Source organism: Struthio camelus, chromosome 6, assembly GCF_040807025.1.
Source record: "Struthio camelus isolate bStrCam1 chromosome 6, bStrCam1.hap1, whole genome shotgun sequence".
Lineage (NCBI taxonomy): Eukaryota > Metazoa > Chordata > Aves > Struthioniformes > Struthionidae > Struthio > Struthio camelus.
Window position 1 is genome coordinate 23,706,350 of NC_090947.1, and position 14,337 is coordinate 23,720,686.

A 14,337-nucleotide genomic window follows, 5' to 3' on the forward strand; every position below is an offset into this window, starting at 1 on the left:
TTGTGAAACGTCTTACACATTCTGCATAAAACGGCCACTGTAATGCAAAACACATACTAAAACACTGGGGGGGGGGGGACGGGAAACGAATAGCCAAAGCAGTTCTACAAACTATTCTGCTAAAAAAATAACTTTGTGCTTTTAGTATTCTTCCCTTAAAAGGGTTGCTCCTCTTGCTCACAATCCTACATATTTTTCTTTAGAATAACAGCTGTCAGGATCCCAATATCAAGTTTCAACACTGCTACTGTTCTGTAGATAAGCGCTAATAAAAGTGATTATATAGCACAAAAGTCGACCAAGGCCATAAGAACAAATTATGTCATAAAACTAATAGAGATTTACAAACAAAACCAAAAAGATCTACTAAAACACTCTTATGCTTTGCCACAGCTTTACATTAATGCCTGCCACTTTTCTTTACGAATTTCAAGATTTGTCAGCTGTCAACCTACTTTTATTAAGGGATACTGAATTCCAAATACTGAATGAAGTGTCAAGGCTCACGCCAATCTATCCTTCTTCTCTCAGCCCACTAGGTATGTTACCACCGACTAGCTGCTCGCTGGAAACAGCATATACGCAGGCACTACCAGAGCAACACAAGCCAACTTCCTCCTGTTTTATACACAAGTGTGGTGCTAAGAAACACAGATTTGTGTCCCAGAGGTGTGAGATGAAAGGATAAAAAAAAGGAGGGAATTTGTTTGAGGAAGACGCATGCAGCAGAGGATGAGCAGGAACTCATGGGACAGTCTTGAGATTAAGGCGACTCTGGAAGGAAAGCTAACTTTTAGCAATAATAAGTAATTTAAGGCCCTGTCTCAAAACATTACTTGACATCCTGCTTCAAATACCCAAAATACCCAGTACTGGAAAGCAGCAACAGTTCTCTCCAAGACAGCTAAGCAGCAGCAAAAATAGAAGAGATTTCCTGTTCCTTACGCTGTTCAGTGCGCGCTGTCTCTCAGAAAGGGGTGCAGACACCTAACTGTGAATTCTGGTAATGTCTCATCCCTGTCCATCCATTAACTAGCAATGGCAGTGAGGCAACGTAGTCTGAAGCATCCAAGCTGAATTTTCCACAATAGACAAATATGAGAGCAGGGAGCAGAAAAAAGGAGGTTACAGAAAAATTTACACCACAAGATGAGCACTTCATAAAAGCTGCTTTCTACAAAACTATTTAGGACAAAGAAATAATTGCCAAACATAGACAACTGCCTTAGTGCATGAATGGATTCTACTGTTGACAGTGACAAAAGTGCAAACAGTGAAGATTTACTTAAATTAACTCCCTTGGATTCCAAAACAATTCAATCTTCCTCCAAAAATCATTCATTTCCTTAGGCTTTCTACATACTAGAATATGAATATAGCAACATGGTAGTGATAAGACACCTTGTAGAATTCTACTAGCTTGAGAGAGACATGTAGCATATTTGCGGCTTTCTCCCTCACACATGAAACAAGCCTCTCTGCAGGCAGCCATTGTTTGCACAAAATTCTAAGTTCATCAGGTAGAAAATAAATGCAGCGTAGAAGTTACCTTCCTACCTTCCAACACACCAGAAGGATACATAAAACAATGAAATATTTAAAATATAGCACACTGTATTACACACAGAATTTGTTTTTCATTTCAAGTTTATTAAAACTTTAGCAGTACAAATGATCCAGGTTTTAGATTATCAAAAGACCAAACTGAAGTCCACATCTTAAAAAAAGCGTTCCCCAAAATGTCTCTAAAACTTTGAGACAATGGAAACATTAAGTCCACAAACTCATCCATGTCTGTCGTCATCTGTTCCAGGACTTGTTTCATGATCAGACTTTTTATCCTTACTATGGACTTGATCTCTTTCCTGACTCTTTGATTTTTGGTTTATTTCTTTTTCTGCTGAGGACCTGGACTTCTCCTTTTCTTTGCTCCTGCGGGAATATGATTTTTTTGATTCTCTCTCTTTGCTACTTGGTCTCTTTTTTGAGTCTGGACTTCTATCCTGATCTCTGCTAGACTTCTTATCTTTACTGGATTCAGGACTGCTACTTTCACGGCTCTTTGAACGCCTCTTCCTTTGGCTTTCAGTATCGTTCCTCTTATACGAGCTTCTGCTTTCTCTGTTTGAATACCTCTCCCTGTTTCTGCTTTGACTTTCCTCTCTCTCTGAACTCCTCGATTCTCTCCTCCTCCTGCTTTCTCTTCCTCTGTATCTGTCCGGTGTACCTCTCCTTTCTCTGCTTCTTGATCTTCCTTTTCTTCTTTCTCTGTCTCTATCTCTGTTCCTTGAATGTTCTTTACTTCTACTGCGATCTCTATCTCTACTTCTAGATCTTCCTCTCCTACCCCTGTCCCTGCTTTTGCTTCGTTCCCTTGTTCTACTGCTGGAACTATGCTTTCCTCGAACATGCTCACGCTCTTTGCTTCTTGACTTATGTTTCTCCCTGTCTCTGCTCTTACTACGATCTTTTTCATTACTTCTTGAACCTGCTCTTCTACTTCTTTCCTTGCTCCTACTTCTTTCTTTATCTCTCCCTCTAGAATCATAACGCCTTTCTTTTTCTCTGCCTTTCTCGTGGTTCCTCTCTTTGCTTCTTGATCTTGCTCTCTTTTCATCATGTCTACTGTGCCTAGAGTCTCTTTCTTTACTTTTTGATTTCTCTCGGCTTTTGCTACGGCTTCTGGATTTAGCTCTTTTCTTGGCCTTGCTTTTGTTATGCTTGTCGTCTTTTTCTGAATTCCTTCTTGTCTCCCTGTCTTTACTGCTTGATTTGTGATCTTTTTTCTTCTCCTTTTCCCCTCTTCTGCTTGGGCTTTCAGAAACTTGTCTGTGGTCTGATACTTTTCTCTCCTTTCCTCTTCCTGGGCTTTTTTGATTATCTTTCTTGTTTTCATTTATTTCACTCCTTGGAGAGAGAAAAGTATAGTTTTTAAATATTTTGAATCCTTCCACTCTGCAAAAGGAAGTCAGAAGTGAAAGAGCTTCACAACTGAAACTTCAGTCACATTAAGATCTCTAACATTAATAACTTTAAATCTATGGTAACCACAAATGAGCATAATTAAAAACTGAAACAGTTATAAGGCAACGGGGTACTCAAGTCAGTCACATTTTCTTGAGAACTACTACAATAGAATATCTGAGACAATGGGTGTTACTTTAACATCCAAAAATTTCAATGCATATATTCTGAAAAGAAACAATCTTACTTGTCCCCTTTTATCCATCTTTCTCCACTGGATACTCTCATTCTTTGAGCTCTCTGCATTTCTTGCCTCCAATGTGGAGGAGTTTCACTGCGTCTGAATCGATCTCTTGACCTGGATCTGGAAGGTGTCCGGTAACGCTTGAAAGGAAAAGAAAAGATTGGCCGTAACTTTGAATTTCACATGCTATGAAAGCTAAGCAAGATTTTTATCCCTGGTGGTTGATTCTGCACTGCACCTACCATGACACTTGAGATTTATACACCAAGTTTACATCGACAATTTATTAATTTACTGAGTTAAACTATATTTGACATTTAGTTAAAGAAGGGATACCAAATGTCTGATCAAGTAACTGATTTTTAAAGTGACTTTATTTCAGAATTGCTGTACTCAGAGCTAGTAAGTCTTCTCCTGTCATTTGTAATTGGGGCAAATGCAACTCACTTTTCTGGCAATGAAAATTCTTAGTTTTGACAAGCAACACCAAAACAATACTTCACATTTTTCTTTAAAGGTTATTATTAAAAATTCAAAGGCTAGAGATGATGCTTCTGCTACTAAAACCACTTGATACAAAAAACGCATAGCACGTAACTTCACAAGATCAGAAGAACAAATCTAACAGCTCATCCCTGTCAAAAAGAGGACTTCCACACATTCCTGCTGCTGACACTACATTGATTCAGGTGCTCACTAGACCCCCCCCCCTTTTTTTTTTTGCCCGAGAACGCATCACCAGAAGAAGCTAGACCAGGGCAGCAGTGAAGCGCAAGACGGGCTCAGCTGCTTGCAGGGCTGCAAGGCAGTTATTAGGCAGGGGAAGGAGGAAAGCTGTTTCCCATCTGATACAATGTAACAGACAGTTAAATACAAGACATATACCTAATTCAACAAAGAGATCTTTGAATGCTGAAGGAAGTGGAAAAAAAAGTCTATATTAATTACAGGATTAGGTCAGGTGATCTCTGAATAAGGACGAAATACAAGTAATTTTAAAGTATGTTAAATCTGTCTGGACCTTCTAGACTTCAGAAGAGAATTTGGCAACAGAAGCAAAAGGCTTTTATCCGTTAGAGAGAACCTTTATCATAAAGTATGAAGGGTAGATTTACTGAAAAATGGGAATCTCTAACAGCCACTGACAACAAAGACTTCAGCAAGTAAGCTGGAAAAAAAAAGGAATAGGAACATTTTCAAGTTAATCTTAGTGCAAATTAGAGGAAGCATATAATTTTTCTTTCATTTCTTCACCACCTATGTCTTTCACAAAGATTTGTCATTGCACGTTTGCTTTGTACATTTTCATTTGCATTTTATGTCAACTGGGTAAACTTCAGTTAGAAGTAATTTCAAGATAACTAGAAAGCAAGGTATTCCTCATCTAGGGGTGTGCTTAATTTACCCAGTAAGGACACCAGGAACAGGTCAGCAAGTGCCCTAGGTCACCTCCTCCTCAACACGTTCTCCAGAAGTAAAGGAGCGTGCTCCCACTTCAGTTGCACAGGTAAGTGAAAGGCTGCCACCAGGAACGGGTGGTAGCTGGACCGTGTTCTCACAATAAACAAGAATCATTCTTGTAGCTGCACGATAAATTCCTGGAAGCTGTTACACTAACGCAGAATATAGGAAAGTTAGACAATAACAATGTAATTAGTAAGTTTACTTTTGAAGGACTTCATAATAGGTTTCTAGTCAGAGCTGAGGCAATTTTAAGTATGCAGGAACAAAGCCTGGTGGGAGGCGAAGTGTTTTGTCTCCTGTGAGGGAGAAAACTGCAGCACTACGTTGCAGCCCAAGGTACGCAGGGATTGCTGTGCCCCTAACCCTCAGCTTGGACAATTCAGCCACAACCAAAAAATAACTGTATTGCAAATATGAACTACACAATATAGCAGTAACAAGTTTATCATTATATGAACACAACAGCCACACACAATTCTACGAAGGTTGTCTCTTGTTCTTTTCAACAGGAAGCAAGACAGCCTGGACTAAAATTCAGAACTTTAAACCACACAAGGACGAAAACGCTTCTTAGCTACCTTCATACTCAACATTGCAGCACATATCCCAAAGCTTCAGAACCAACAAAATACGAAGACTATACTTAGTAACTCATTTCATCTTAAGTATTATTCTGAACAAACTGGTGATGGGTACGTATTTCTACTTAAGTAACAAATAAAAATAACATAAATTGGCCGATCTGCATTTACACTGATTCTAGGCAACATAATGCTCTCACAAAGTTTTGGTGGTCTGTTTTTACAGTCATTTTAGTGCTCTGAAATATCTGTAAAATGGCTTTACTCAATCTCCCTAACCCGAATTGAGGATTCTTGAGAACTGATGTTTCAAGCCTCCCTGCTCTTGGCCGCAGATTCACAAACAGAGCAAGTTTCCATCGTGATTTAAACTGTTAAGGAAATTAATCACCACCTCTACTTTCTCATGATTAATTTAATAACTGCCCTTTAATTCTGTTCTTTCGAATGATGCTGTAAGCGATTCCTACTCCGAGTTTCTGACTGCTGACATCTGTTATGTCAAAATTTATACAGCCTAAAATACCAAACAGCTGTTTTAAGAATTCTTTTTGCTTAGGCTATTTGTAATTTTTAAAACTGCGACTCTCAAAAGCGACTCCTTTTTGTTTTTCTCTTCTAATAGACCGGAACTCTTCTACAAACTGGTTCTCCTGAAGAATAAATTTTTTTTTTTCCCTGAATACTCATACACACACACAAACCACCATTTGCTGCTTCCAGTATGGAATTTTGTATTTGTATATACAGACTGACTCATTCAAAGAAAAGTACAAGGGCATGCAGACATAAGGTTCCAAGAAGGGAATTCTTTACAACTACTGTCCTAAAAATAAGACTAGAATTATTTATCTAATCGATATTGAAGAAGTTTTCTCACATCCTTATACTCTTTCTGATGTCTAAGCGTTACTTTTCCATGATTTTTCCAGTAACATTTACAATTTAATAAAATATTCCGTTCTGTTCTCGTGCTTTTGAATCTTCAAATAAACTCAGTATGCAAAACTTACATGACTTTCTTTTAAAAGCTTGAACATAATTGGATATTATGCTTTGGTCACAGTAACTCTGGAAAACAGGAGAAAAAAATTTTCCCTGTTGTCTTCCTTGGAGCTTCAGCCCTCAAATCAATTATGATGCATAATAAATCCTGCTCTCTTTTGGCTTTTTTTTTTTTTTTTGAATTGACCATCTTAATGAAAACGTAGTAAAAGTGTGCCACCATGTGGGTTTGATTGTTTTGCTTGGGGAAGAGACTGTGAACATTTACCCTTGGTCCTCTTCCTTTTATTTTCCTTCCAGATCTGGTCACTAACAGTCTTCTCTGGTACGTTGACTGGGAATTTGATAGATTACTGAAAAACAAAAGAATAAAGTGATATTGCTTATAATATTATCTTAAAAACTGCAAGGAAGGAAAAAGAAGATAAAAACTCATTTAATTTTAAATATTCTTCATAAGTTAAATAAAAATGAATGAAAATAGAGATTTGCTTTCGTTATTACAAGTGCAGACGGCAACAATTACACTTTTTGCTTTTGTATGTGGCCTTGATAGAACTGTGAAAAGTTTCTTTGAGACCAAAAAAAAGAGCGTCGTCTTTCTTCAAATTTTTTGGTAGCAACTTTACATTTTGGAACCTGATAACCACACGTGCCAGGACAAAATAACACATCATAAACTTACATGGACTACAATTCAGTTCTTCAAGAAAGCGGTTAACTTCTATGCTTTAAAAAAAAATGACTGAAGAACTTCTACAGAGGTATGGGAGAAATTATCTTCCAATGGATTCATGGCCTGTGTGAGGTTTCATTCACAGGCATGAAAAGTGAATACCCCCTCACAGCTGGGAGAAGCACTGTAGTGCACAGGCAGTGACAATACAAAGCCACCCCGACCGACTATCAGTTCACTTCAACTCGTCTCATGAGAGCAGCTCAGGTTTACCTGCACGGTCAGATTAAGATACTGTTACTATAAGATAGTAGAAAGCCAAGAGGTGAAGTGCAATAGTAATTTAACCACATTTCAACTCTTCTAGTACAGGCAGAATCAGCTACAGTAATGAACAACCATGAAATCCTACATGGCAGAAATGTTACAAAGAAATGTTACAATTGTTCCATCTGAGTTCTTTTTTTTTTTTTTTTTTTTTTTTTAAACCAACAGCTAGAATAGATTAACTACAGGTATACAGGACAGCAGAAAGTGAATGTCATGGCACCCATGACATTTCATATGGGCACATCAGTAATTACTAGACAAGGCTAGCTTTCCACTTAAAACTTTCACCTACGGTAATGAACTGACATAGGACTATCGATATCCTTTTAAGTAGCTTCCAGAAGCAACCATCTCTCCAGTAACTGCCAATGAAAACTGCATCTATAAATTAGCTCCCCAATTTTCTTCTTACCATTCTTTCCCTTTAAAGTTTAATTCAAATGAAATCTTCGTAATATGCACACTAGGCAAACTTGTTCTTACCTACATTTAGGTTAAATCTGTTAGACATGCACATGTGATGAAATCTGATAAATCTCAATTAGAATTTTCCCCTTCCTCCAACATTTCTAATGACAACTTCATATTTTGTGAAAAGAAAATATTTCATAAGATTTTCAGATTTTTTCATTTTGAAAAAAGTTGCAGATTCAGATAGGACAGCTCTAATAAATTCTAAATTAAATATCAATGTATTTTATTCACATTTCTTTTCCGAATCAGTTATTTTTCATTCACTAAAACAACTTCCAAACATTAAGCCTTTGTTCTAGAACAAAGAACACAGTTATGATTTAAACTGAAAAATCCAGTTTTCTTCCAGCAGTGCTCACAATGTGCCAGTATTCAATAGGGAAAGAACTATTGGTGCACTCTATTCTCTTATATTTAAAAAAAAAAAAAAAAAAAAATGTGACCATACCAACACCAGCATGTAGTTAGATTCAAATATGTATACGTTACCTTTCTCTTTCCTTCTCTCTGCTTTTCCTTTCTTTTTCTTTCTCATCTACTTTAGGAGGACTCTTCCGCATCAGGAACCGGTTTTCAGGTACAGGAGGAATTTCTTCAGGACGGACAGTAGATAATGGCTGTGCTTCAGGGTTTTCATCTTCACTTTCACTGGATGAGCTTTATTTTTGTACAAAAGAAATATTCACATTTAAAATCAGTTATCTGGGTGAAGAAAGATTTTTCAATCAGAAATTACGTTGACTCAATATACAACGGTCAAAAAAAGAAATTATACTGAAAGTGTACATATTCAGAAGGATGAAATCTACAGGTAATACTAGTATTTTTCTTTTGTAACAATAATAAAGAAACAAGAAAACTAGAGAAGAGACAGAACTGTTTCAGATGCTACTTTTTTCCCTATGTTATCCTTGCCCCAAAAATCACGTAAGTGCAGTACATTTCTGACCAATATTTTCAATCTATGAATTCCAAACATGCATTTACTCTAAATTCAGATACAGCTTAAAAAAGGTATCAGGAAAGTCAAGCTCAGGTTGAACATTTGCATATATAACTGTCTACAAACTATTATAATTCCAAATAGCTGGTATAAACAATAATCTTGTGTGAAGGGGGCTTGGTCCCACAGAAATAATGCTTAGGATGTAGATTTGGTCAACAGCATTGCCCTAAATGAGTATTTTTTTTTACATCGCAGTGCTGGCTTGGAAATATACGACTTGCACTTCCACAGCTTTGTCTCACACTGAATGTGAAGAAAACTGTTAAGACTGAAAATAACATTTTCAGAAGCAAGAGTGCCTTACAAATTTTATTATCTTCCAGTGAAGCTGCAAGACTTTCGGCATATCAGACAGAACTTTACTCGTCTTAAGTATGTTTATTTGTACATAATTTATGTTTTACTCCTGCATGCTACATTCTCGGGAGTCCCACTGCACATGATTTGAATTTGGATTGAATACGGAAGTGAATTGCATGAAACAACCAGTCAACAGCCATGCCAAACTAAGTCCTCCTGCAACTTTTCAAGTCCAATACATGAAAGTCTCAGTCCATTTCTTCACAAGTGGCAGCAGCTATGCATACAGTATAAGTATACTGTAATTTACCATCAAACCGAAAGATTTCAAGCTACTACATGGAAACTGGCCGTCTCCCAAACTTTGAAATACCCACTTCACAAGTTAGATACAGGACAAAAAAGTGATACCATTATGGCGCGCAGGCAACAAAAACAAAGAATGTTTCCCAAGTCCCTTTTAAAATAAAAAGAAAATTCTCAAGATTGACCTTTTCTTGCTTTTCTTTCTCTTTTTCTTTTCTTTCTTATGTTTTTTGGAATTTTTCTTGTGTTTCTTTTTTCTTTTCTTAGATTTCTCTTCAGAAGCACTCTCAGAATCCGATGATGAATCAGAAGAAGATTCTGAATCGCTTGAACTTTCCGAATCACTGGATGAAGACGACGACTTATGTCTTTTCCTTTCTTCTTTCTTAGCTTTAAATCAGAATAACAGACACACATGTTTTGGTAACAAACAGCTCTAATAAATCTCAGAACAAACAACTTATCTAGTATCTTCCTGAGCTTATTTATGAAAAAAACTGAAATCTGGGGGAAAACATTTCTCCCAAATAAAATAAAGAATAAATAAAGAGATTTCAAACATATCATATTTACAAATATGATCTTGAGCACCAAATCTGTACTGGCTAGAACTCATACAACTGTGTATGTTTTCAGATGATGCTTTATATAACATAAAGCATATATATAGAATATTTAAAATATATTTAAAATGTATTGTTTATAAAGAAAAATTCTTTAGCTCCAGCTTTAATCTGACACCATATAAAATCTATTCAAACTCCAAAGGAGAAAGTTTTTCTTGAAAGAGAAAAATGCCTGACACAGGCTAACTGGATTACCCGTTTAAGTTAGCACAAGAGGTAAGGGAAGATTCACAGATAACCAAACATCCTGCTTAGTGAAACCATGCTCAGAGAACAGCCCTAATCCTCCAGCTCATCATGTTTTTCTACCAAAAAAAAAAAAAAAAAAAAAAAGATACAAACCACTTACTAACCATCTGGTATTAAAAAGGAACCCCGCCAAAGAGCAGGCTATTCCATAACCAAATATTTTATCATTTCTTGTGTGTCTGTTGGAGCTTCAAATCAGCAATTTACTGGCAATCTGACAGTAGCACAGCAGCAAGTACACTTACCTTTCCTTCCCGTCCCCTTAACTGATCTGAGACCTACTTAAAATACTAACAAATGATGCAAGTACTAGTCCAGAGTCAAACTTATCTGAAAAACAGGATACTATAAAAAATGCACTAGAATTTGATTAAAGGGAGCCTAGCCTTTGAGTTAGGCACTTCAGGTAAATTGGTTGAATAGTGTAAGTATTTCCAAATGCATTAAGATAGTCATACTATTCATACTGTTGTCCAGAAAATTATAATCTCTTTCCAGAAATCCAAAAGGAAGAGGTCAGCAGCATCAGTTGTTTTCAGACTTAGTCTTATCAAAATCACCTTTTTTAATTAACATCAAATATCGTTTTACTTTCCTCACTGCAAATTGCAAAGACACTCCATCATTCACTGCACAACATAATACAGTTGCAGAAACAAGAAACTGAACCTTGACCACTAAACAGAAGAAAAATATACAAAAATAAATGGTGTCAAAACAGCTCGTTTTCTTGCCACAGAAAATCCACATTTTAGAAGAATATCTGTTGAGACCTTGGAACATGCTTCAGTTCAGAGACAAAAATGAATTTTAAAACTGCAAATGAATCTTTGCAGAAGAATTCACATATGAAAACAGGCTGAAAATATTAGCCTGTTTTACATAGCTTTCAGTAGCTTGGGCTATCAGAATTCATGCTTTACATAGATTTTGTCTGACCTACATCAACATACCATCAATTTGAGGGTTGGGAGGGAAAAAACCAACAACAAAAAAACCCCACTCATCTGCACAAAACAGATAAGAATAAGAAGAGAAATATAGGATCATAACTTGCATCAACACAGGGCAACCTATCTGCATCTGAAAACTATTTAGATGCATCAGACATGATGTTTTCACATAGCAGAAAATAAAGAAGTTTTCTCCCCAAATGGCTGAAGTTTTTTCCTTTTGAATTACTGATCAGAGAAATTCAACTGTTTATTCCAGCCAAGCACTTCCTTTGTTGGCCACCATAGACCTGTCTCCAAAAAGATGACGTAATTTGTACTAGCTATTGTGTATCAGAGGTTGTTATAAAATAATTATTAAGCCAAGTAATTACAACAACTTTTTAAAAAAGAAAAGTTATCTTAATGTATTTTTACCATTAGATCATGTTTAATTGTCCTTGTTCGAGAGAAGGAAAGTATGTCTTCTTGGGTGTTACAAGAACTCAAGTGTCAGAAGAAAAAGACTTCAAAAATTTGAAAGAATTACAGGTTATTAACCAGCTTTTTACTTATGAAGAGCCTCAATTTTGTACACATGAAAGTGAAGAAAAATTCCACTTCCAAATTTCCTGCTAGCTGTGTCTGATTATATACGCCATACTTACAGGTATCCAGGAAAAAAAAAAAAAAGTCTTTGAAGTGGCAACAGTACCAAATATCAAGAAGAATCTAAATTAACCACTATTCAACTCTTAGTATGCAGTTATTTGGAAAACGGAGCCTCTTAATTCTATACAAACAGACTATAGAGCTCTGAAGGAAAAAAAAAAAGTGTGAAATTCATTTAGAGAGCTTGAGGCAGAGGGAACATTTCTATAATGACAAGATCTGGAAAGTGCCATTATGAAAACATAAGCTGCTATTTCATGGAATAGCGTATCAAATTTCTGGAATTATCAATGTTAGGTTCTCCGAATGCCTAGCAGACATGAGAAAGCTGACAGATTTTGGGCAGAGTCAGCAGTAGATAACTATAACTAATCATCTGAACAGCTCAATATGGAAATTCCCAAATTCAACCCCAACTTGATTTCATTTTTGCAAAACTGCATGGATGGGAGGTAGCAGTTTTCCAAGGACGATCAAAAGCAATAAAACTTGCATAAAACGCATTACTAAGCTGGTCAGAGAGGAAAATAAATCTACATTCTCACTTAGGGATGCATTATTTGTAACAATGGGCTAGTAATTCCTGCTAACTTTTAACTTATCACAAGAAAGAAATTCTCATTTGGACTAGAATGATAAAATTGGTGAGGACAGATCCATAGCTGGCAAATCGCAACATACTGCTGGTTGAGTTTCAGTCAGCTTCTGTATGCTAGATGATAGATGTGTTGTGGGAACTTCAGAGTGTCTCTTGTAAATTGGACGTAACTGGGCGTGCTCTTGGGCAGCATAGTCAAGTATAAAAGTATTTCATACCAGCTGCAGATAGAGACATTTAGGCATTCCTAATGGAGAAGAGAAAGTCAGCTCTTCTCAGATAAGCAATAGTTAAGCTCTCATTCATAGCACCATCTCTTAATATTAGCTTACTCTTTTTCTGCATAAGGGTATTGAATATACAGCAGTGAGGCCTCTCAAATAAAGTTGTCAAATTTTACTCCTATCAGTCCATCTTCTCATCTAAATTACTTCTGAGCAGTGTTCAGAATAAGATGCACACCTCACCCAGAGTGTCTTCTAGCTGTGGACTGCAATGTGTTCATGTTGATTTTTCTAGATCCAACAGCAGCCTTCAGCACTGTTGCTTCCAACGTTTTCATGACAATATCCATGTAACAGCTGAAGCTGTACTGTTATCCTCAGCAAAATATTAGGTGGTAGCATTAGACTATCTAACTAAACCAACATCTCTTTTGTGGCAGTCCAATACCCTTCTATTCTGTCAGGTCTCCCATTCAAAACGCACGTCAAGCTTCTGGAGCAGTGATATCTCGTGGCAAAAGACAGATTTCTTCTTCACTGATGCAGAGCACTTGCTAAGACTTGGCTAAGATACAAGATTTGGACGACAGCAAGCTGGCTGAGGCTTAATCCAGGCAATCCTCGATTAGATATAAGATGCAGAAAAATCTCTCCCGCAACCAGCAAGTCTGGCATCTTGGCCTCCTTTTTGGTGGCTGTGCTGTTCGTAGTTTTTTCTCCTTCTAATGTTCCTGAATTACCACATTGGTACAGTGGCTGGAATTTAAGCACATTGCACTAAACTGCAGCAACTGTTCAGATTAGCACCACAGACACAAGTTATACCTCCATGACTTCTACACTGACTTTTTTTGGTAATGTCTTCTATGTATTTATTCACAAGCCTCATCTGATGCGCATTAATGAAAGCCTTAAAACAACTGAAGCACGATCTCTGTACTTCACAGATTAGTCTCCTGGTAATTTCTGGTTGCGATATAAACTAGGAAGTTGTCTTAGCCATTTATGACAGCTAATTTGTTTTATACTAGACTACTAATTGAAATCAGCTGAAGTTCTTATCAGATTTTTTTTTTTTTTTAAAAAAAAGAGATTCTTGCAAAATATTTTCAGAAAACCGGACTCTTTTACAATACTGTTTACTTCCCCTGTTGGTCCAGACCAGGATACTTGCTCTGTTTTCTCAAGCTGTTGCTCAACATCCTTATTTAGTAAATAAAATATTAAATTTTTATCAGTTTTACATTGTTTAAATGTATACACATTGTTTGAATGTAACAAGTACGCATTTAGAACAGAACACCAAACAGTTCCCACGGGAATTTCAATCAAAGGAACCCAGTGCCATAAAGGGCTGGTAGTAAACAAAAAGAAGAATCATACCTGAGCTCTAAATACCACCACCACAAAAAGTAGTAAACAAGTGAACTAATATCCAAGTTCCAAGACACTTTCATATGTTTATCTGTTCAACTACTTATCCACTTTTGGTTTTGACCCATTCAAAAATGCATATTATATTGCTTCCCATACGCCTTTAACCAAAGGAAGATGGCCCCAAGTTCAATTTCAGAAATGTCCGAATAAGGCAAACGCAGTTATTTCATTAATTTTTCCCTTCTGCATCTGTTTTAAGCATATCAAAGGCTACCTGCAACACAGTTTTATCCCATCATTTTAACAGCT

At 36.6% G+C, this 14,337-nt stretch overlaps 1 protein-coding gene across 4 annotated transcripts in view; it reads right to left on the bottom strand.

Annotated features, from left to right (window-relative positions):
• Window positions 1-1,629: 1,629 nt before the first annotated feature.
• Window positions 1,630-14,337, bottom strand: part of PPIG (peptidylprolyl isomerase G) — a 31,744-nt gene continuing 19,036 nt past the window's right edge. For 2 of the 4 annotated variants that reach the window (XM_068948654.1, XM_068948655.1), the window contains 5 exons: window positions 9,536-9,740; window positions 8,228-8,395; window positions 6,527-6,611; window positions 3,212-3,348; window positions 1,630-2,907 (listed from right to left, as the gene is read on the bottom strand). In XM_068948654.1, the coding sequence (XP_068804755.1) occupies window positions 1,785-2,907; window positions 3,212-3,348; window positions 6,527-6,611; window positions 8,228-8,395; window positions 9,536-9,740 (1,718 nt within the window). In that variant the 3' untranslated portion in view covers window positions 1,630-1,784. Of the gene's footprint in view, window positions 2,956-3,211; window positions 3,349-6,526; window positions 6,612-8,227; window positions 8,396-9,535; window positions 9,741-14,337 lie in introns of all 4 variants that reach the window. The other 2 variants (XM_068948652.1, XM_068948653.1) reach the window with 1 other exon arrangement.